This window comes from Setaria viridis, chromosome 1 (genome assembly GCF_005286985.2).
Source record: "Setaria viridis chromosome 1, Setaria_viridis_v4.0, whole genome shotgun sequence".
Taxonomy (NCBI): domain Eukaryota; kingdom Viridiplantae; phylum Streptophyta; class Magnoliopsida; order Poales; family Poaceae; genus Setaria; species Setaria viridis.
Genome location: NC_048263.2, coordinates 39032736 through 39053708, shown reverse-complemented (window position 1 = coordinate 39053708; position 20973 = coordinate 39032736). Strand labels below are relative to the sequence as shown.

Here is a 20973-nt window from a genome sequence, read left to right as displayed (position 1 = left end):
ATCAGAAAGAAAAGCTAGAATAAAGCTAGACTTCAGTCCGTCAGGTTCAACTCTATGTTTCTCACCACATCAAATGTTCCTTGGACCTTGCGATTTTGCAAAGTATGGAAATGCATTTTCTTATGAACATGCAGGGACTTCGCAGCGATGACTAGCCTAGTCTCCATCCAGGCTGCTCACATGGACCAATCAAGCTACTCAGAGGAGCAAAAACAAGAGCACTGGACATTTTATTGCTGTAGATAAGCATATACTGTCTAGCTGCTACAAAGTGACTCCCTAACAATTCGTGTGAAAAAGATCGTCTTGTCCGTTTATTCCACGGCCTTTGTTAGTCACATCTTGTCAGCATCGACTTTGTTTAAGATCACATTACTAAACCTCTGCTTCCATCATATCGGCACAGTAATGCAACAGTCTTGGGTCACCAACAGGGCAAAGAAATGAATCTATAACTTTATGGAGTTCACCTGAACCAGCTCCAGCAGGTCTTTCCTGGCCAAGGCGTACGAGCTGCAAAGAAAGGCCAACCGTCTGCTTTTTCCGAGCTCATGGTCTCCCTGGCTCCCGATTCCGAGTCTGACAAGGAAGAACACCTCAAAGAAGCAATTCCTCATCGAAACTCCAACTGGCACGTAATCTGCAATCCATACCCCGAAATTAAGCTCGAACGCGGAATCGATGTGGCGGCACTGCAGTGAGCAAGCCAAATTTGGTTTCCTTTGCACTTCGTTCATGGCAAGCTAAGGCGCCGGCCGGCAACGTTACCTAAGGCTCTCGCTGCCCACGGCATTTCGACAAACACCTTCCCCCGCTCTCCTGTAAGCCGGATCTGGCGCGGTGCACAGGGAGCGCAGCGGAAGAAAGAACGCACCCCCACCAAAGTCTGCTCCGCCGGAACTGCTCCTCGTGGCACTCCGACCAGCGGTCAGCACCTGCGAGCGGCCGGCCATGTGCTAGGCTGCTAGCTACCTTGCACGCGTTGCCTCTGTCCCGGCTCTCGATCGCGCACGTGCGGTAGGCATGGCCTGTGCAGCAGCGAGGAGCCCCAGATAAAGGAGCGGTGCCGGCGGGCAGCGCCGCGGCGGAGCTCCGGCGAGCAAACCGAGCGGCGCGATTGGCGTTCCTGGACTCCCAAGTTTGACGAGGAAGAGGAAGAGACTCGCTTGCCATTCGGTAACTGTGGCCGCACAGGCTCGATCAGACGGCTGGTAGGCACCCAGGGGTCGGTATATGAAACACCGTCCGCCCCCGGGGTCGCCAGGAGCCCAGGACGCCGTCTCCTCCGCACGCCGGCGGCGTCTCCCACGTCCTTCCTCTGGAGACCTTGCATTGGCGTCGTGCGCTCATGTGCGACGGCGAGCGATCAACATCGATCCGGCTATGTGCGCAACGATGGCGGCGGCGCTCCCGGACGACGCGCTGCGCGAGATCCTCATCCGCGCGTGCCGGCCCGGCTGCTGCGCCGTGCCCGCTCCGTATGCGAGGCCTGGCCCTGGCGCGACCTCACCTAGGAGCCCGGCTTCCTCCGCGCCCACGCCGGCCGCCTCGACCGTCGTGTCCTCTCGGCTGTCGTCGTGGTCCGTCTCGGTCGCCGCGCGAGGCCAGACCCCGGACACAGCACCGTGTGCACCGCGCGCGTAGGAGTAGTGCACCCGCGGGGCTCCGGGTGCAGGAGGTGCGTGGGGAGGCTGTCGTGCAGGGAGGACGTGTGCGCGCTGGCGAGCAAGCGTGGGCGCGAGGACGGCCGCGGTGCGTGCTCTACCGCGACGTGCACAATGTAGGAGGACTGGGCCTCCGTCTCGGCCTCCGCGGCGGCGGTGAGGAGGAGGCCGAACACTACCCACACCCCGGCTAGTCGTCCGGCCATCGCTGAGAGTGTGAGATGGATGCGTTGCGATGGTGGTGGACTCGAGAGGAGGCGCGAATACGGGGACGTTTGTATTTTAGCGGTGTTACATCAGATGTTCGGATGCTAATTAGGAAGATTAAATATAAACTAATTATAAAACTAGTTGCAGAATCCCTGTGCTAATTCACGAGATGAATCTATTAAGTCTAATTAATTCATCATTAGCAAAAGGTTACTGTAGCATCACATTGTCAAATCATGAACTAATTAGGTTTAATAGATTTGTCTTGTGAATTAGACTCCATCTGTGTAATTAGTTTTGTAATTAGCATATGTTTAATACTCCTTATTAGTATCCAAACATCTAATAGACAGGTGCTAAACTTTTGCAGGGGGTATCAAACGGGGCCTAAATAGGAGAGCTTCGTGTGCCGGTCGCAGCTTGGGGATCAGATCACCACGGCAGCGCCGTACACATCATGTGCGAGAATGGGGTCGGATCAAGAGGTCCATTGACAAATCTGAAAATGATTTGGCAGATGAACTTGTTCTGATTACAAAACTTGCTCATGGGGCTCGTTCCGATTTAGAAATCTTTTGCTCGTGGGTCTTGTTTGGGTTCAGAATTTTCGCACATGAGGCTCGCTCTCGTTATTCAACTGTTGGTCCGTTGCATTGTAGCGAGCTGCCAATACCTGCTACCGCCTCCCGTTCTACACTTCCTATGGTGTAACCTCTCTCTTTTTTTTAAAAAAAAAAAGCTTATCCATTGGAGAGTTGCTCACAGGCTCGACGTGCTTAAAACGAGTCATACAATAGAAAATGATCGACTTGCTTAAAACGAGCGTCCATTTGCGTGTTGTTTTGCACTGCATGTCAGCAGATCAGGATGCAAGATTTTTTTTGAGGGTCATCAGGATGCAAGATTACTACTGTCAGACTGGTGTAGGAGTTCAGAGAGTTTTCTTAGCTGCACTGTTTCGTCGTCAGATGTGAAATACGCCTAAGCACAAGTGTGTGGTCTGCACTCTACACCAATTGATTTGAAATGGATTAATGCGCAGTGCTACTGAAAGCCACAACAAACCTCCACCTTAAATTCTTAAGCGTAGCAACAGTACCTTAGAAAGAAGAAAATGGAGGATCGATACAATAACATTAGGAACAGAAGAAGCATCAGTGTAATGGATCTTCAATTTCCAGCCATGGGTAATGGTGCTACGGAACAGAGAGATCAAGAACATGGACAGTTGGAATAGCACATACAGGCACACAGACGTGCTACGGTCTACGGAACGACGAGGAATGCAAAGAGTGAAGAGGGCACAAGGGTGGGATCAGTAGTTCAGTACGGTTGCCGGTTGGTATAGAATCAGTAGGAGAAAAGCAGAATCCAGAATTTACAGGTCAATCTGTAACCCGTGGTTAGACTTAGACCCAAGCGTACATGGATTGGCCACTGTCTAAAATGGACCCCGATCCAGTGGTTAGACTGAACGAAATGAACGTACAATGTCACACACGTTTAGAGCCAGAGTGGCACAGGTAACAATATGCTGGAACAGATGATTGTACAGAACCTATATACTCAGGTGATCCGTGTACAGGAACCAAGAAACATATCACGACTTCGTGAGGGCAGGAGCCCGGACGATTCCTACTTTCCTAGGTAGAGGCCGAGAAGCGGAGTGGTGCTGCGTCGCGTCGAGCACGACGGCAAGTGCGACGCTGGGACTCAAAACGCACGCCGCGCCGCGAAACCCGTGGCGGCGTGTGCCTCGAGCGCCTACGAGCCCTACGAGTAGAGATAGAGCAGGTAGGATAGGGGTGATTAGCCTAGCAAATTTAAGGATATGTTCAATAAGGTTGGACCATAATAATATATAATTTTAAGTTAAAAATAAATAGGGCTGAGTTGGATTGTGAAGGAGATATAAAGGCCATGATCCATTACCACCCATAGTAGGAACGACCTGTGCTGCACGCGCGGGCGTGGCGTCCACAATGTTGGTGGAACGGTGAAATGCCAGATATGATACGAGAGCGTGTGATGCTCGCGATCCTTCGTCCCTCCCTCGGTGGTGGAACGGGCCGTGCCGTGCCACCGTGGTGCTCCGCCAACGTCGGGACGTATGTCCAAGGCAAAATAGGCATGTTGCTCCTGAACTTTTATTTCTGGATCAAACTCATCCTTATACTCATGTGCCGCTCCATACCGTCATTAGACTAATGCAAAATATCCTTTTCACCCTTGTTTCTTCTTTCCCTACTCAATTCCACTGTCCCTTTGCGCTGGATATGGTCATGACACCACCATCTGATTGAGCAGACCTAGTTAGCTATCCTACCAAATATAAGACAAGAACTGTTAATTGGCTATCCGCTCTCCTTGCTCGAGCAGAGCATTAACAATCAGCGCCTCCTTAATTTTTTATCCGCTTCTAGCACCATTGAGCAAGTTGAGCTGCCTGCTCATTTCTCTCCAATATGAGCTTCACCACAAATACAAAGCAAAAACATATAGCTATCTTTTCCTCAGTTTTGTTCCAATTTCTCTCGGCAAGCAAACCACCAGCAGCTGCAGGTCGACCCGCCCCAGCTCCTCCATGAAAGCGAGGAGTAGATTGACGAGCATCCGCACACCAGCAACCATGGGAAAATTGAGGACGGGAATATGGAGCTAAGGATAGAAATGACTTTTTGCAACAGTCTCGTACCATTTTGGAGTACTACATTAGTATAAGGACGAGTTTGACTCCAAAACAATAGTTGAGGGACTATATTGGCCGATCTAAGAGTTGAGCCTTGGGAAAAAGTTGAGGGATCAAAACACCTATTTTGCCTATGTTCAAAAGAGTTCTTCAGTGCACATTTTGCCCGACATATGGTATATCGACTTTTTTTTTCTTGAGCCTGGACAACTATCCCTACTCCCTAACCACATCACAGCTCATTCCTATTTAATTAGTTATGTTACAGCCACGCAAACAGCAAAAGATGATACTGAAACAACCAACAGAAGGATTACAGTGAGGAACAACCAGCCCTAAAAGTTGATCGTCAAACGGAAGAATGCTGAAATGAGGCCAGCTTATTATTTCATAAACTGCGACTTACAATAAAATTAAACAAGACACAGACACACACATCACATCGCCGCTACTTGGCTTACAGGCCATGTGATGGCCAGGGGGCTCGTCACCCTGTGCTTCCCGTCGCTCCACACGATCGACCCGTCCGTGTACTTCTCGGTCACGTTCGCCCCCACCAATGGCATAAAAGTCACCGCATACTCCTGCGTCCGCTGCCGTCGGTTGAACCTCAGAATCCGTGGCTTCACCGTGACACGCACGCCGGCCGGCCTGGTGACGGCGACCCTGTACTTGGCCCTGACGTTGCTCCCGACGTTGCGCACGACGCGGCGCTGCGTGACCTCGTTCTTGGTGGAGTTGACGAACACCACCGAGAAGGCCGGGTAGTTGAGGTCGCCGGCGGTGGCCCTTCTCGTCGAACAGTTCACCGCCGGGTCGCCTTTCGTCGTGAACTTGGCGATCTGCTCGTCGGTGTAACCGATCGCGCAGAGGAAGGACATGTAGTCGTCAGCGCCGGCGTCGTACACGAGGCCCGGGTCGGCGGCGCGGTTGGGGTCTACGTGGCCGGCCCCGCGCACGAACGGCGTGGACGCCTGGCCGGTGGACATATCCCTGATGATGTCGCCGGCGTTATCCACGTTGTACGCGGTGGTCATCAGCGCGGACTTGATCGCGGCGGGGCTCCAGTCCGGGTGCGCCTGCCGGAGCAGCGCGGCGATGCCGCTCACGTGCGGGCACGACATGGAGGTGCCGGAGATGATGTTGAAGTGCACACGCCTCTTGTCGCTGTCGAGCTCCGTGGGTGAGTTCGCGCCGGTCCAGGCTGCAAGGATGTCCACTCCAGGGGCGGTGACGTCCGGTTTGAGGATCACCGGCGCGCGGAAGTTCGGGCCCCGGCTCGAGAAGGACGCCATTCTTGGAGAAGAAGGTTTCCGGCCGACGACCGTGCCTTGGAACACGATCGTCGCGACGGGGGACGCGTTCTTCGTCCTCATGTACTTCTTGATCTTCTCGGCAGCGGCGAACGTGACGGCCGTCGCGGGAAGGATGTGCGGGCTGGTGATGACCTGCTCACCGAACACTTCGTTGCCGACGAGGATTGCCCCGGCTCCTCCGGCAAGTCTCACAACTTCTCCTTTTTCTACCCGACCGTTCACGCCCGGATCGCACACCACGATCTTCCCGGCTACCAAGCTGGCGTTGAGCTTCCCAGCTTCGCAGACTTCCGAGCCCACGTCCCCGCCATACACTAGCGGTATCTTGGCTTCACTGAGCGGCGCTCCAGCATAGAGTGAAAAGCCGGTGAAGGTCTCGCCGTTGCCGAGGACGACGGTCGCCGGGAACCGGCGGTTGATGGTTGACGCACCGACCGTGATAAACCATGGCGCGATGTTTTTGGCGGTGTACTCGCCGGGGCCCGAGTTCCCCGCGGAGGCAGAGACAACGATGCCCTTGCGGACGGCGTTGAACGCGCCTATGGCTATCTGATCTTCATGAAAGTTTGGCGGCTCACCCACGGCACCGAGGGAGAGGGAGATGACGTCGACCCCGTCCTTGATGGCCTCGTCAAACGCCTTTAGGATGTCAGAGTCCGCGCATCCATTTGTCCAGCAGACCTTGTAGGCGGCAATGCGCGCGCCCGGGGCCATGCCGACTGCTTTGCCTTTGGCGTAGTTGTAGAAGGCGGCGCCCGCCACTGCCGAGCCGGCGGCGGTGGAGGCGGTGTGCGTCCCGTGACCGTTGCTGTCGAGCGGCGACCTGGGGTCCTCTGTCTCGTCAAGCCGGTTGCCGTATGCAGCCTCGTACCCTTCGTGGAAGAACTTGGCGCCGACGAGCTTGTTGTTGCAGTAGGCGGAGGCGTTGAATGACGGCGTCGAGACGCAGCTGCCGCGGAACCTCCTGGGCGGCGGCGGCATCGACGGGTCAGCGGCGAAGGAGGCGCGGTCCTCGGGGTAGATGCCGGTGTCGAGGACGCCTATCACGACGTCCGTGGCGCCGTTGGACGCCGGGAGCAGCCCCGAAGAGGTCGAGAGGCGGAGGAAGGAGGGCGTCAGCGTGGTGTGCAGCTGCCGGATCCCGTCCGCCGCGACGGCGAGCACGGAAGGCTGGGACGCGAGGTGCGCAGCCTGGCGCTCCGTGAGCCGCGCCGCGAAGCCCGTGGCGGCGTGCGCGTACGAGTAGAGCAGCCTCGGCGCCGGCCGCGAGATGCTCGCCGGGAGGCTGTCACGCAGCAAGGAGGTGTACCCGCGGGCGAGCAAGCGCGGGTGCGACGACCGGGGCGCGTGCTCCCCCGCGACGTGCACGATGTAGGAAGACTGGACCTCCGTCTCGGCGGCCGCCGCCGCGGCGACAGTGGCGGCGGCGAGCAGGGCGCACAGCACCCCGACTAGCCTCGCCATAGCTGTACGGAGTGTGTGACTGTGACTGTGAGAGATGGATGTGCTGTGATGAAGTCATGAGACGGGGGCGCCAATAAGTAGACGGAACAGAAGCTTTGGATCAAGTCGCCACCGCAGAATGGGGGCCAGATCGAAATCTGGAAGGCATCTGTTTGCTCGTGGGATTCGTTCTGAATATTCTACGATTAAACCCGGTTATTCAACTGTTGGATCATCGCATGTTCAAGTTGCCAACATGATGCCAAGTTCATCGCAAGTTTAACCAAGGTGTGTCAGGAGCTCACATTTATCAAAGGGTCAAGAGCTTATGAGCTAGTCTTGGAGATCTGCCACTGCCAGCCATTTGATGTACAATTTTGGATGCTTATTTGGACGACCTAGTGTTGGAGCAGCGCTCAGATCAAGGCTCACAAACACATATGTACAAATCATGTGCGAGAAATGGGAGCGAGATCTAAATCTACAAATCTGAAACTCATGGGACTTGTTTTCAATTTGTCATTCGTTCTGATTTGGGAACTTCTCTCACGGGACTCATTATGGGAGTTTTTTGACCCCGGTTGCACGTGGGACCGTTGGTCTGTTCACTGTTATTATCGCAAGCTGCCAATACCTTTAACATCTGTTCTTTTTGGCGAGCTGCTTCCAGGAAACAGTGCGCACAATGCTTAGAAAAGAGAGGAAGGAATCGATGCGCACATGTGCTTAAAATGAGCTTCAATTCGCATAGGTATTGCATTATGTTTGGCAGAATGCAAGTTGCTACTATTGTCAGCCTCCGATGTACGAGTTCAGAAGGTTTGTTAATTGCACTCTCTCTTAACCGATTGATTTGAAATGAATTTATGTGCTATTGAAGGTACATGAAACGTCCATAAGAAAATTCATAGTATTAGGAACAGAAAAAACCATCAATCCGGTTCTTCTCAGTCGTGTTGATTCCATTTACGCATTACACCGGCAACAAAAGAAAACCGCCAGTTCAACAGCACATACAGGCAAATACTTCAGAAGGACGAGCAACGCGAAGGTTGTGACAGGATCACTGGATCGGTGCCGGTAATGTGACTGAATTAGTAGACAACAACAGATTCCAGAATTTACAAGTCAACCAGTAACCAATGCATACAGCCCACTGATTAGTCCGGCCATAAGTTTGCCAAGTTCATCTGTATGTTTCGCATTACACCAGGTATAAGGAGAATCCCATCCCCATGAACACGACTACACGGGTCCATTCGATCTCGCAAAAGCATGGAGAGCCTTAGTATGCAGGCATCTGCCACTGGATTCCGCTGTCTAAAATGGACACCAGTGGTTGGACTGACGACAAGGTTCAGGATTCACCAAGTCTTCATGTGCTTGTCCCTGGGAGTAACCAAGATTCAACTTTTGCTAATGCTTCATGCACTTGTCCTGAGCATAACCAAGATTCAGGTTTTCCTAATTCTTCATGCGCTTGTCCCTGGGGGTAACCGTGGCGGTTGAGTCTGTCACATCCTGCAGATCAAGCATCGACTGTGATCTCATATGAGCTGAGAACAACTGGGGTGGACGAGGTGCAGGTGGAGAAGCAAAGACATCCATGGCATTGCTGGGCCTTCTGTGCGGGCGACGGGAAGATGGCTTCTGAGAGCGGTAATGTTCATCATCACTGCCACTGTTGCTTCCTGAGCTGCTTGCGGCAGCAGGCGATATTGTCAACCTCCTACAATTTGTGGGGCTATCGACAGCATCATCTTCAGGGAACACCTCTTTGTTCTGTGGTTTGCCCCACTTGAAACTGAATGGAAGAAGACCTTTGCGCTTCCTAGGGGATGGTGTTTCTGGCTTTGGAAGGTCTTTCAGAGGGGGAGACAGAATTACAGCATCTTGAAGCTTAGCAAAAGATCCCTTTCCTGACTTGCCATTGTAGAACTTGCATACCCCTTTCCTGCCATATGCAAGAAGAAAATTGCTCAGCAAAATGGAAGGCTGATAAGATGTCAAAAGGTAATTTATCATAATAACCCATGTAAATGCCAATAAAGAACATGCAATGACAAAACAGAGGCGAGCAGTCTCCAAGCTGCTCACAGTGAACAAACAGACAAAGTTAAGTTGCCAAATCCAAAACAAAGACAATAAAACTCAATATTTTAGTGCTGCAGGTAACAAATACTATATAGCAGCTATAAGCTAGCCAACAAATCCATGTGAAAGAAGAACGTGCTGTCTGCTCGATCTTGTGCTTGTGTTGATCACTTGTTGTCTGCATCGAACAGTGTTGGGAGTCCACCACATGACCAAATCTCTGCTTCCATCATATGAATGTAATACACTGTTCCTGCTAACCATAAGTGTCAACAGCCAACCAGTAGCATTAAGCTACTAAGGAGTGCTATGATCATTGGCCAAGGAACTGAACCTATGATTTTACATGATCAATCACATTGTGTTCAAGACTTAGTGGTATAATAAACAATTAAATAAGTTCGACAACATGCTCAAACAGATGATTGCATTTAGGTGATTCGGCACACGAACAGTGAAACAATTCATTACATAAGACAGTTTAAGGAAACAGCAAAGGATTCCTGTCCAAGAGTATATGCATCAACCAATCAGAGCTATTCCAATCCTATGTAACCACCAGTCAGTAAGGTCATGGAAACACAAACAAACAAGTAATATCTGGACTGCCAGTACTATTGATCTATTTGCCTAGTGCTGTGAATAACTTGTAAAATGGCTGGAGTGTTACTTCTGCTGCAGTTGCATTCATTTGTAATGTATAGCAGCTGTGTTTTACTGGCTAACAGAAAAAAATTCATCATTAATCCAAGCATATGTTTTGAAGACAAAAAAGGTTTTAGTAGTATCACAAGAACACAATCCTGCCATGTAGCATATTATTTGGACTGAACAACTAGTAGGATAGAACCATGTTTACACACTACACAGAACAACTAGTAGAAATGAACCCAGCAATAGGCTGGTAGTCAGCAAACTGTAGTACCATTTGGCAAAAGTTAAACGATAGTATTCATATGAGATTGCAACATAGCCATAACCCATAAGGAATAAGTGGACATATAATCTTTCCCTGTTAAATAGAAAGAAACAAAACCTTTTGAAGATTAAGCTGGTGGAAATTAGGCTTTAATCGGAGAAGTACTAGAGTAATTACTGCTGTTCTAACTGAAACCTACTTAACTCTCCTTGGAAAGCCTAAGAGAAACTTTATTCCAATCCCAATTTGTCCCAACTTATTTCCATGGTGTATCCACATTTATCTTCACAATTCATAAACCACTTTACAAGCAACACGAGAGATTCACATACTAGACATTAGCATCAATCAGGACGCTATATACCTGTTAAAATCAAGCAGTTCATGGACCAAAATTTATAAGATCAAAGAATCCGCAATGTGAAGTGATGTTTGCATAGAATCCTATTGTACAAAAGCCTAATGTCCCCAACCACAGTGAATATAAGGCACCACAGAGAATTGCAAAGAACCCTAAATCGCAACAATCTGGCCATCTGATCACTCAGACCTGCTAAGAAAAGAGAAGAAGCCCCTCCAATTTCCAACAGGAGAGACAATCACAGGACCAAGAACCGAACTAGTCCGCTCGAATTCTCCAAGACCTCCCTACTTCACCAGAGAACCAAGATTCCGAGTATGTAACGCACATTCCCTAATTAGTACTGACGAATAACCAATCTCTTCAACCGCGTTAGTCCAGCGAACGCAAAGAAATCTCCAAAAAATTCCCGGGAGAAACGAGCGCACCGGGATCAAGAACAGCCGCTTGCAGCCACATTGCCCCGAATCCCCCAAAAGAATCGCGTAGAGAAGCCCACGAGACCGATCAAGATCCGTTCCCCGTGGCGAAATGGGCGCTCACCTGAAGGGCAGGGCCTCCTGGAGCGCGTCCATGGTGTCGAAGGGCGAGCCCTTGTAGGAGCTCTGGACCTCGCCGTCGCCGCCCTCGACCTCCTCGCCGTCCCACTCCCACTGCGCCGCCGCCGCGGGGCTGTCGCTGTTCCGCCCCACCGAGGACGAGCCGCCGCCGCGCCCCGCCGACGCCGGCGGCGAGGCCGCGTAGCCGCAGCGGGCGACGCGGCCGAACCGAGGGCCGCCGCCCAGCGCCCGCCCGCTCTCCAGCGCGATCGACATGGCCCGCGCTCCCTTCGCGGCCGCGCCTCACATGCAACGGGAGCAGCAGCAGCCGCCGCCTCCTCTCCTCTTGTTTCTTTCGCTCTCGCTCGCTCGCCTTCACACGCGCACGCGCACGCGTACCGAAAGACTAGCGAGTAAAGAGCAGGGGAGGCGAGCGGCTAGCGTCGCGAGTAGGACTAGTTTTTTAAGGAGAGGCACGGGGGGCTGGGTTCGCGTGGTATTTATCTAGCAAAAGAGGGCGGCTTTTCACGATCTTTTTTCCTTTTCGCCTTTTTCTTTTTTGCATTTTCCTTTTTTTTCCTCCTTGGAATTGCCAATGCCTACAGTGCGAACAAAAAGCTAAATGAAGCAACAGTAACATACTACTGTAGTCCTGAGTGAGTAATACTACTTAGCAGTAGCGGCTTCCAGTTTATTTGGAGGTTAAAAAATAATAACAAAATATTATTAAGACCGTTCATTAGTTTTCCTCTCTTCATTGTGCTAACTATGATGACAAAACATATAATTGATCATAGAGATATAGGAGGAGCTTGCATGATGCCCTTTCTGTTTTAACGAAGGAATAGTCTCCATTTCGGTCTTTTCGCACGATAAAAATCGTCCGCTGTGCCAAACTAATTAACTAATAAAGTTTGTGTTATTTCAGTGATGAAAAGCTGTTTGCGAAGCTGCTGCGTGCTAGGTACAACGAGACACGGCACGGGCGAGCAACCGTACGTGTACGCGCCTGTTCCCACATCATGCGGACGGGAAAAGGAGGCCGTGGTCCACCGCTGCACGCACGTCCCCGGACCAACGCACCACACGGCCGGCTCCGGCGCAGGCAGTACGTACGCCAGCCTAACAGCCAACCGAGACCTACCCCAACAAACTCGCGCGAGCCTTTGCGCCGGGAGCATTATTGTCCGTGCCGTGCTCCATGACCATGACCAAATCCACCAATGCTCCCCAAAGCATCACGTGTGCACGACACGCAATGGTATAGTCGCTGTCCCGATCGATCCGTGTTTGCCAAGCAAAAAAAAAAAGTCGATGGAAATCGAATCTATTTTCGTAGAGACAAACATTTTGGGTTTCGTTTCAATCTTCATTCAGCACGTACGTACAGGGAGGAGATGATAGTACAGGGCAACGGCGCGAAACGGAGCGATCAATCAATCAACGGGGCGGCGCTTCGATGAGCAGCCGGGGATGACGATGAGGATCATCAGTGCGTGGCGACGAGTTGCGCGCCGCGGGCGGCGAGCGCGGCGAGCGGGCCGATGGCGAGTGAGTTGATGTAGGTGCATGGCTCGGTGTAGGAGGAGTTTGCGCGCTTGTCGACGAACCTGTCGTCCTTGTCGGGCCCTCCCATGATGGCGCCGGTGAGCTCGTTGGGGTTGGGGCGGTCGGGCGCGAACCACTCGCCGAAGCTGAGCCCGCAGTTGACGTCGTACCCGGGCGGCAACACGGGGGTGGAGGCCCCCCGGTGGTGCGGCTGCGTCGGCGAGTTGGCCCCGAACCCCACCACGTAGGAGCTCCCCCTCGGGTTCGCCCCCAGCAGGTAGTCCATCTGCTGCCGCGCGAACTCCCGCAGCCGCTCCGGCTTCACGGCCTGGTTCCCGCACATGACGCTCTGCCCCGTGCGCAGCAGCAGGTCGCTGTAGACGATGAAGAGGAAGGACGTGCCGGTCACGTACTGCGTGTTGGCGCCGTCCCGGAGGTGGATCATGCCGCCGGGGGTGATGAACACCTGGTGGAACGCCGTGTCGGGGAGGACGGCGCACACGAAGTTGTCGGCCTGGGTCTTGAAGTTCTGCGCGCCGCCGCCGGAGGTCATGTTGAACTCGGAGAGCAGGACCTGCGCGCCGGGGAACTTGAGGTCCCAGCTGAACTCGGCCACGCTCGACGAGATGGCCTCGTGGGTGATGAAGTCCGCGTACACCTGACGCTTCGTCGCGAGGTACAGCCACGTCGCGGCCCACAGCAGCTCGTCGTTGTAGCCGGAGTAGGAGCAGTAGAAGGGGCACTCGCCGTCGTAGCTGCCCTGGTGGCTCTTGGCGAACAGGAACAGCTGTTCGTTGATGGATCGGATATATTGGAGCGAAAATTATTAGCACTCAAATAATGTTACAGAGATCGATTCTTGATATGGGATAAAATGTACTCAAATGTTACCAGCTTGGCCTTGTTGAGGAGCGCGCGCGAGTACTTCTTGTCGTGGCGGAACACCATGGAGGAGGCGGCGAAGGCGGCGGCGGTCTCGGCGGCGATCTCCGTCCCGGGCGTCTTCTCGTCGATCTCGTACAGCGTCCGCGGCGCCTTCATGTTCTCCGGCCGCACCCAGCACTGGTGGTCCAGGTTCGGGTCGCCGACCTGCACCCAAAGCTTCTTCTTCCTCGAGGCGCACTTGAGCAGGTAGTCGGTGCCCCACCTGATGGCCTCGTGCACGTGGTCCAGCTCCTTGGCAGACTGCAGCTCGGGCTTGAACGCCAGCGCCGTCCACGCCAGCGTCGTCACCGTGAACGCCAGCGGGAGCCCGTACTTGACGTTGTCGCCGGCGTCGTAGTATCCACCGGTCAGATCCACCTGCTCGATCGCCCACACGTAATCATCAGTGCTATGGCAGGATATCAATGTACATGGACGGACCTATCATCCCTACTTTTGATGATCACAAAAAAAAAAATCCTAGTTTCCTTCCCGTTTCTTTTCTTTCCTATATCCGCTGGGGACTGACGATCATTTCAATCACATTATTGTTTCAGTTTCGTATCCGCAATCACGACGGGTTCTTGATCTTTTCTTTTCTTTTTTTGACGCCGACGGGTCCTTGATCTTCCCTAGGCCGGCTCTGACCCTAGGTCAGCAGGGGCGACCGCCAAGGGCCCATACCAGAGGAGAGCCCAACATCCTATACGTAACCTCTAGCTATACACACGGTATGCATGTATTTGAGGCGACGAGCCCCAACAAACGTGCTAGTGCTAGCTGCCAGAGTACGCAGAACAGAAACACATCGGTAGAACACTCGTTCGTATGAATTGCATCCATCTTTGTCGCTGCAAAATCGAAGCGACGCGGTCTCGCGCCTGCCTTCCCGCATCTAATCTGATCCTTGTCCATGAAATCAAAAGGAGATTAGCACATCTACAATCGTCTGTCCTCACCCCTCGTACGAGTTCTCATGCTACTCTGCTCTAATCGGTGAGTGAATTTTTTATTAGCAACTTACTGTTTCTTAGATTTCCAGGATTTCGAACTTCTAATTCAAATGTTTATTTTTCTTTGCAATTTACTCCCTCCGATTCTAAAATACAAGGCATCCAGGGTTCAAAATTTATCCCAATTATAAGGTGTGCTAGGAGTTTTTGGCAAGTACTCAATCAACTCAATTAAAAACTTGCTAAATATTTCTCTTGTGAACTGGAAAATTTGCATTGTATTACCTATATGGGCATCTGGCCACCTCCTTAATATGTTCTTAAAATCCCACGATGCCTTATATTTCAAGATGGAGGGAGTACTAATATGTTATTTTTTATTTTAGAAATGAAAAAATATTTAGGTTAAAGGGCTATAGTTCCAGTTTGCTCAAGGCCCATGAAATCTTAGAGCCGGCCCTGGATCTTCCTAGTGTAGTAACGCACACAAACGAAATGGAGGAAGGAAGGAGAGATGAGAACAACGGCGACGCTCCGTACATTGGCGAGCTTGCCGTCTTCGAGGCCGGAGTCGCCGCGCCACTTGACGCGGTTGTTGGGCGGCAGCTTCCCGGAGCGCTGCGCCTCGAGGAAGATGATGGTCTTGGTGAGGGCGTCCTTGTAGTCGAACCCGCCGGCCAGCGCCGGCTGCAGGGCGTCGCCGGCGAGCACCAGCGCCGCGAGGGCCAGGGCGACGTGGGCGCGCATGGTGCCGTGCTTCAGTGCGCGCATGGCGAGCGAACGAGGCGACAGGGTAACCTCCGTGGGGATATGGGAGCGTGGGCTGGGAGGCGAGGGAAAAGGAAGGGACGCGCTTGGATTCAGGAGGCAGGGAGGCGCGGTTGCAAAGTGTTCGGCCCAGAATGTTTCTGTCTCCTCCTGAGGTCAGCCTGTCATGGACGTGGGTCTTGCAACTGGCGAGGCCCTGTCTCCTGTGGCAGAAACCAGCTGCGATGGTTGCGCCTGAATCCTGATGCGCTTCAGGCAGGCGTGCGTGGGTGTCTAGATGGCCGTTGTTCTTCAATTTTAGGCATCATCTCATGAGGTGTATTCTCATGAATGAAACAGGGAGTCCCAGTACATAGTTTCATTTCACGATTTCATAGGATGCCTATGACATTTAATTGTGAGGTATGTGATTGGATATGGTTAGATGAAATGAAACTCTATAGCCCCCAATGCAAGTTTCAATAGGTTTCATAGTCTTGGAAACAGTGTATACACAGTTTCATCATGATGAAACTCCTTCCCTTTCTCACTTCATAATTACCATGCTATGTCATCACATATGCTGATGTGTCACCGTATTTAATGTGCATGAAACCTCTATGAAACTCCCACTGGGATTAGTCTTATGCAGTATTAGGTCCGGTGGAAGTTTTATAGAGGTTTCATGCATATTAAATACAATGATACATCAGCATATGTGATGACATGGTAACGTAATTATGAAATTGTGTATGCACTGTTTCCAAGACTAAAACTGGCATTAGGGGCTAGAGAGTTTCATTTCATTTGACTATATCCAATAACATGCCTTGCAATTAAATGGTATGCGCAGCCTATAAAATCGTGAAATGAAACTTTGCATTGGGAGAATCGGTTTCATTCATCAACTCAAACCTCTTTTGATGACACGTCACTCTTGAAAATTGTGAGATGAAACTACCTACTGGGAATAGACCTTAGAACCTTTCTTTGCATGCTATCAAGTTGCCAAAATGAGATGAACGTTTCTTCAATGTTTGCCAGCAGAATCACCTTTCGTTCCAAATATCATATGAAAATGTGACTGAAATGCACAGATATTATGGTGCCAAACAGCAAAGAACCGACGCCTCCTACACATAAATGGGCAGGCAAACCGAGGCAAAGGACGGGGAAAATGTATTCACTGCAAGTCAAAAGTCTCTCGTGAGCTGTTTCATCACCGGTGCTCAATTCAGCATCACTACCTTATAGCGACGATCAAATAGTGGCGTGGCGTGGCGTGATACTACTCCCCAGGATTTGATTTGAATCTCGACAAAGGATACCACGGCTACACAAGTAAAGAGACTCACGTGTTGTGCAGTTGACTTGCTGAAATTCGCTTGCAGCTAGCTTGCTGTTCTCAACCTCAGGTCAGAACAGACGTACAGGCACAAGAACCCTATTCACCACCATGTGTATCAAGTATCAACTTTACACGAACACGCCATCTTTACCCCAGCTTTGCTAAATACAGATCGGCACACCAATGAAAATAAATAAACAAAATAGAACAATCAATCTTGAGAAACCAAGCAGGGCCCTTGATGGGGGTAAAGAAACATTCTCTAGTTGTAACACTTCTAACTGTATCATTGTGCTTGTACGTGATACAGTGGCCAGGAAATGGAAAATGCCAAGCCATATGAAAAGCATGGAGGCATTTCCCTAGAAGGATGCTAGACCTCTGAGTTTGTTGCAATTTTTGCTAGTTTTGTTTACAAGTTGCATGTCTTCCAACTATAAATACAATCGATCCTCTCCTGGCTTCTTTTCTATGTATCTCCTCTCCTTGTATAGATGAATGAAATAATTCCAAGTTCTTCGATTAAGTTGTCCTGTTCTCCTAGCATCTTCTTATGAGTCCAGCCACATTTTGCGCAATGTCTTGTTTGGTCTCCACCGAAACAGGGGGATCACCAATGTACATATCGAAGAAAGCTCCTGTTCGTAAGGGCATAATATAATAAGCACTAATGATTTGGAAATTCTAAATACAGATGCATGGAGAGGCTCCTCTGCAGTCGACTGCGTAGTGACTTTGTCACTGCATGTGGGCCCCTGGCACCGTCGGGCCCACGTGTCAGTGACAAAGTCACCACCCCCCTGATTGCAGAGGATCTCAATCGGCATAAACGCCCAGTAGCTTGACGCTCTGACTTACTGCAGAGATCTTTGCTCTGGACAGTGCCAATTTGTCTGCCATCAACTGCACACAAATGTTCTTAGTCAAAACATTGTAGTGGGGGCAAGAAATTAAATCATACTGAAAGAATAAGCTATATGGTACTAACTTTCAGTTATTAGCTGCCCATCAGATGTTTGCCGGAAGTCGATCTTAGTACCCTGCAGTTATGCTGACTTTTAACACTTAGTGCTCAAAGGTACGGATTTTATGTATACCAGGAGTAACATAAAGACTTACAGCAGGTATACGGATGTCTTCACTAAAATAAGAACCAAATGTCTTCAAACAATGGTAATCGGTATTAGGATTCATCTGTTTCAAGAAAGTATAAATACAATACAAAAAAGTTATATTAAGACTATATGGTAAGCAAATGATAAGCTGACTGCGAATAGATGACAAATACCTTTTGCAACCGGAAGCAAAGAGACTTCTCAAATGCACTGGAAAGCACGTTGACACAAATAATCAACTTCAATCTTGAAAAGATAACATATTTTGAACCAAATATAAAGACAAGGATATGCTAATTTCCACATGAAAATAAGAATGCTTACTCTCGAACTGTGCCAATGCTGAGGCCATTGTAGCTTACTACTAGCCTGACTGTCATATCAATATTTTCCCTGGACAGGATTGAAATTCTACTAGCATCAAAGGCAACAAATGGGATGCGGATGAGGATTAAAAAAAATTAAGGTCATTGCATCTACGAATCACATTTTCTTTCTTTTCTTTTAATGATTCCCACGTTTCCAACTAGATAAAGGCCAGAACCTGAAACATCTTTAATGATGGAACTCATTAAGATACATGTCATTGCACACCTTAGAAGATCTTCATAGAAATCTGGGTGATCCTTCAGCTCAGCATCTGGAATACAAGCATATTTTGGACCCAGCTTCTTGCAAATAGAATCCGGTTGTATGTCTGAAAATATGTCAATAAGTAACCAAAAGGAACAGCCATTAAGAACTACCTACCTGTCACCAGTAAATAAAAACAGCAAACATGGTAAATTAATTCACTCACATAATCCAAAGGCGTAAAGATTCAGATTTTTCACCCTCATTATTCGCATGCTTCTGAAACCTATCCCAACAAGCACCTGTCAGTTTAACTGTCAGATGCATGTATCAAATGGTGCGGTACAACCAAAAAAGCAACAGCTTATGGAGTTTGTGCTGAACAAAGTGACGTTAATATGCTAATATGGAAATTTGATTGATCCAAGAAACAAAATTTTACAGAGTGATCGAGTTGGAAGAATGACCTCTGTACTCAGATTGGAATTATCCTCAAGGATAGTAGGGAACTTGATCCCGGTTTTTGGTTCCGTTGCATCTTCTGGCAGGATTAATCTTGGCACAGCAACACAAGCACAACCTGAACGGTTTTCCTCTGAATAAGGCTGATCAGCAGGTTCTCGGATATGTCCACCATCTTTTCCTAGTGCCAATGACTCAGCAAGCATTTTTGGTGATCTGGTTCATGGATAAAAAAAACGTTAACAGGCCAAACCAAAAGGTACATAAAAAAGAAGGTAAAATTCTTTCATCTCAGAAAAACAGTATGTGACAAAAAACGTACATGTTTTCGAATGGTGGTATTACGGTAGCAGCAGCTAGCATGAGAACATTGCAGGCATGGTGCTCCTCCACTTCAGTCCACAGGCGTCCAAAAGTTGCACTTGCAAGCCTCGCTAAAAGCACCTGTACAGCGTGCTCTTCTCTTAATTGTGAACCAAATTGCAATCCAGGTAAATGCTGCAAGCAAGAGGTCACTTGCTTGATGTGTGACCTGCAAGCTCTTGAACTCGAGCCAGCAGCCGCTGACAGCCTTTGGAGTAGCTTAGGGTTTGATGCTCTAGAAAACCAGAAATAGAAAGCTCCAGCAAACTTGTTGAAACTGCTGAATGCCTCCTGAACTGCTCCGCTTCCAGTCGCACATATATGCCTTGGATGTTGGAAGGAACACTCAACTAAATTTCCAACTTGTGATATCAATCCTAACCCAATATCATGAGATATTGGAGAGCCTACTGGGAACTTGTGGAGGTAGCCTCCATTATTATCAAGCTTGGAGAAAATTGACCAGTCTTTCATAATGGATTGCTTCCTTTAATAGGAGGAAAACTTGTAAGAATCTGTCAATTAGATCAGCAGAACTGAATCAAGATACAGAGATAGCAATACATGAACTGCATGCGTGCTTACAGGGAACTATTTTTTGCCTGGACATGCAGAACTATTTCACTGCAGCATTTGCAACTGGACCTTATAACAGCACTAGTTAAATCGTCTAAAAAAAATTAAGATCAGTGCATATGACCGATACTAAAATCATCACCTCAAAATAGCAATTAGAGGTTTTCAACAAACCATTTTTCAAAAGAAAATAGAGCTTGTCAAACTAGTACATCCTGAAATACTCTTGTAAAACAAGCCATGAAAAAAAATTGAGATCAACAGAGATACAATAAAAAGGAAACCACATGATCCCACGACCTCCAAGGTAAACAAACACAAAAGTGATTATATGCTAAGAAATTCTAACTCGATCAAACTTAGAGTTCACAGAAACAAGCCTGATGGAGCACCCAAAATCTCACCCGTCAACAGAAATCTACAAAGCCCCAAACCAAAACAACCCAAAGTAACACCAGAAGGCCACGATCTCTATATTCCCCAACCCACCACAGGCCGCCAATCCTAATGCCGCCCAGCCTCATCCACACCCTCACCGCGCGGCACCAGCCAAATCCCAGAAGAAATCCCACCTTCCCCCAATACACCCGCAACAGATCCCGCATTCACTGCTTGAACCACGATCCCTCAAACCAAAAAGATGGCGACACAAACAGGGTTCGGGGTGCCGAACCTGGCCTGGCCCTCCCCCCGGATCGCGGCGGCGGCAGATGTGCCCGGACCCTCGCGCGCCGCTCGAGACGAGGCCAAGGGTACCGTGCCTTCCTTCACCGGGTGGCGCGGCGTGGCGTGGCGTAGTGGCGGCTTCCTCGCCGGATTCGGGAGCAAATCCAACTCCGAGGGAATGGGGGAGGTGAAAGTAGGCCGGAAGCAAGCGGCTTGGTGGCGGTTTCGTATTAAACTCCGGGCCCTCTGCCTCCGTTGCCGGTTCGGCGCTCTCCACCCGTGCAATGCAACGCGAGTCACCAGCAACACGTGCGCGCCCCTACCTTCTGCCCGCTCGGGCTCCACTCCGATTTGCGGTGTAATTAAAAGGCCTGTTTTTTTCATGCCAGTCCCCTTGCAATTTCGAGCGACACAAGTTAGCCGGAAAAGGCTTTGTAAAGACGTCTGTATAAGAAAATAAGGA

The 20973-nt window shown here is 50.0% G+C and overlaps 4 protein-coding genes across 5 annotated transcripts; all 4 read right to left on the bottom strand.

The window, feature by feature from the left end:
• Window positions 1-4925: 4925 nt before the first annotated feature.
• Window positions 4926-7410, bottom strand: LOC117840235 (subtilisin-like protease SBT1.4). Its single transcript, XM_034720706.2, has one exon. It carries the CDS (start codon window positions 7341-7343, stop codon window positions 5001-5003), a length of 2343 nt encoding a protein of 780 aa, XP_034576597.1. The 5' UTR covers window positions 7344-7410; the 3' UTR covers window positions 4926-5000.
• A 987-nt stretch (window positions 7411-8397) lies between these two features.
• On the bottom strand, window positions 8398-11699 carry LOC117840242 (uncharacterized). Its single transcript, XM_034720719.2, has 2 exons — window positions 11240-11699; window positions 8398-9276 (listed from the first exon to the last, which is right to left on the bottom strand). The coding sequence occupies exons 1-2, from the start codon at window positions 11509-11511 to the stop codon at window positions 8787-8789; spliced, it is 762 nt and encodes a 253-aa protein (XP_034576610.1). The 5' UTR covers window positions 11512-11699; the 3' UTR covers window positions 8398-8786.
• A 901-nt stretch (window positions 11700-12600) lies between these two features.
• LOC117835992 (endoglucanase 8) lies at window positions 12601-15659 on the bottom strand. Its single transcript, XM_034715342.2, has 3 exons — window positions 15201-15659; window positions 13675-14085; window positions 12601-13570 (listed from the first exon to the last, which is right to left on the bottom strand). The coding sequence occupies exons 1-3, from the start codon at window positions 15429-15431 to the stop codon at window positions 12725-12727; spliced, it is 1488 nt and encodes a 495-aa protein (XP_034571233.1). The 5' UTR covers window positions 15432-15659; the 3' UTR covers window positions 12601-12724.
• Window positions 15660-16972: 1313 nt separating this feature from the next.
• LOC117840219 (fatty-acid-binding protein 2) lies at window positions 16973-20909 on the bottom strand. Of its 2 annotated transcripts, none has more exons than XM_034720697.2 (11): window positions 20518-20909; window positions 19228-19755; window positions 18911-19121; window positions 18670-18745; window positions 18465-18567; window positions 18195-18263; window positions 18044-18080; window positions 17875-17949; window positions 17744-17795; window positions 17614-17658; window positions 16973-17393 (listed from the first exon to the last, which is right to left on the bottom strand). In XM_034720697.2, the coding sequence occupies exons 1-11, from the start codon at window positions 20892-20894 to the stop codon at window positions 17296-17298; spliced, it is 1671 nt and encodes a 556-aa protein (XP_034576588.2). In that variant the 5' UTR covers window positions 20895-20909; the 3' UTR covers window positions 16973-17295. The 2 variants fall into 2 exon arrangements, with proteins under 2 accessions (XP_034576588.2, XP_034576580.1); XM_034720689.2 differs by having other exon boundaries at window positions 19228-19783; window positions 20518-20662.
• Window positions 20910-20973: the final 64 nt, after the last annotated feature.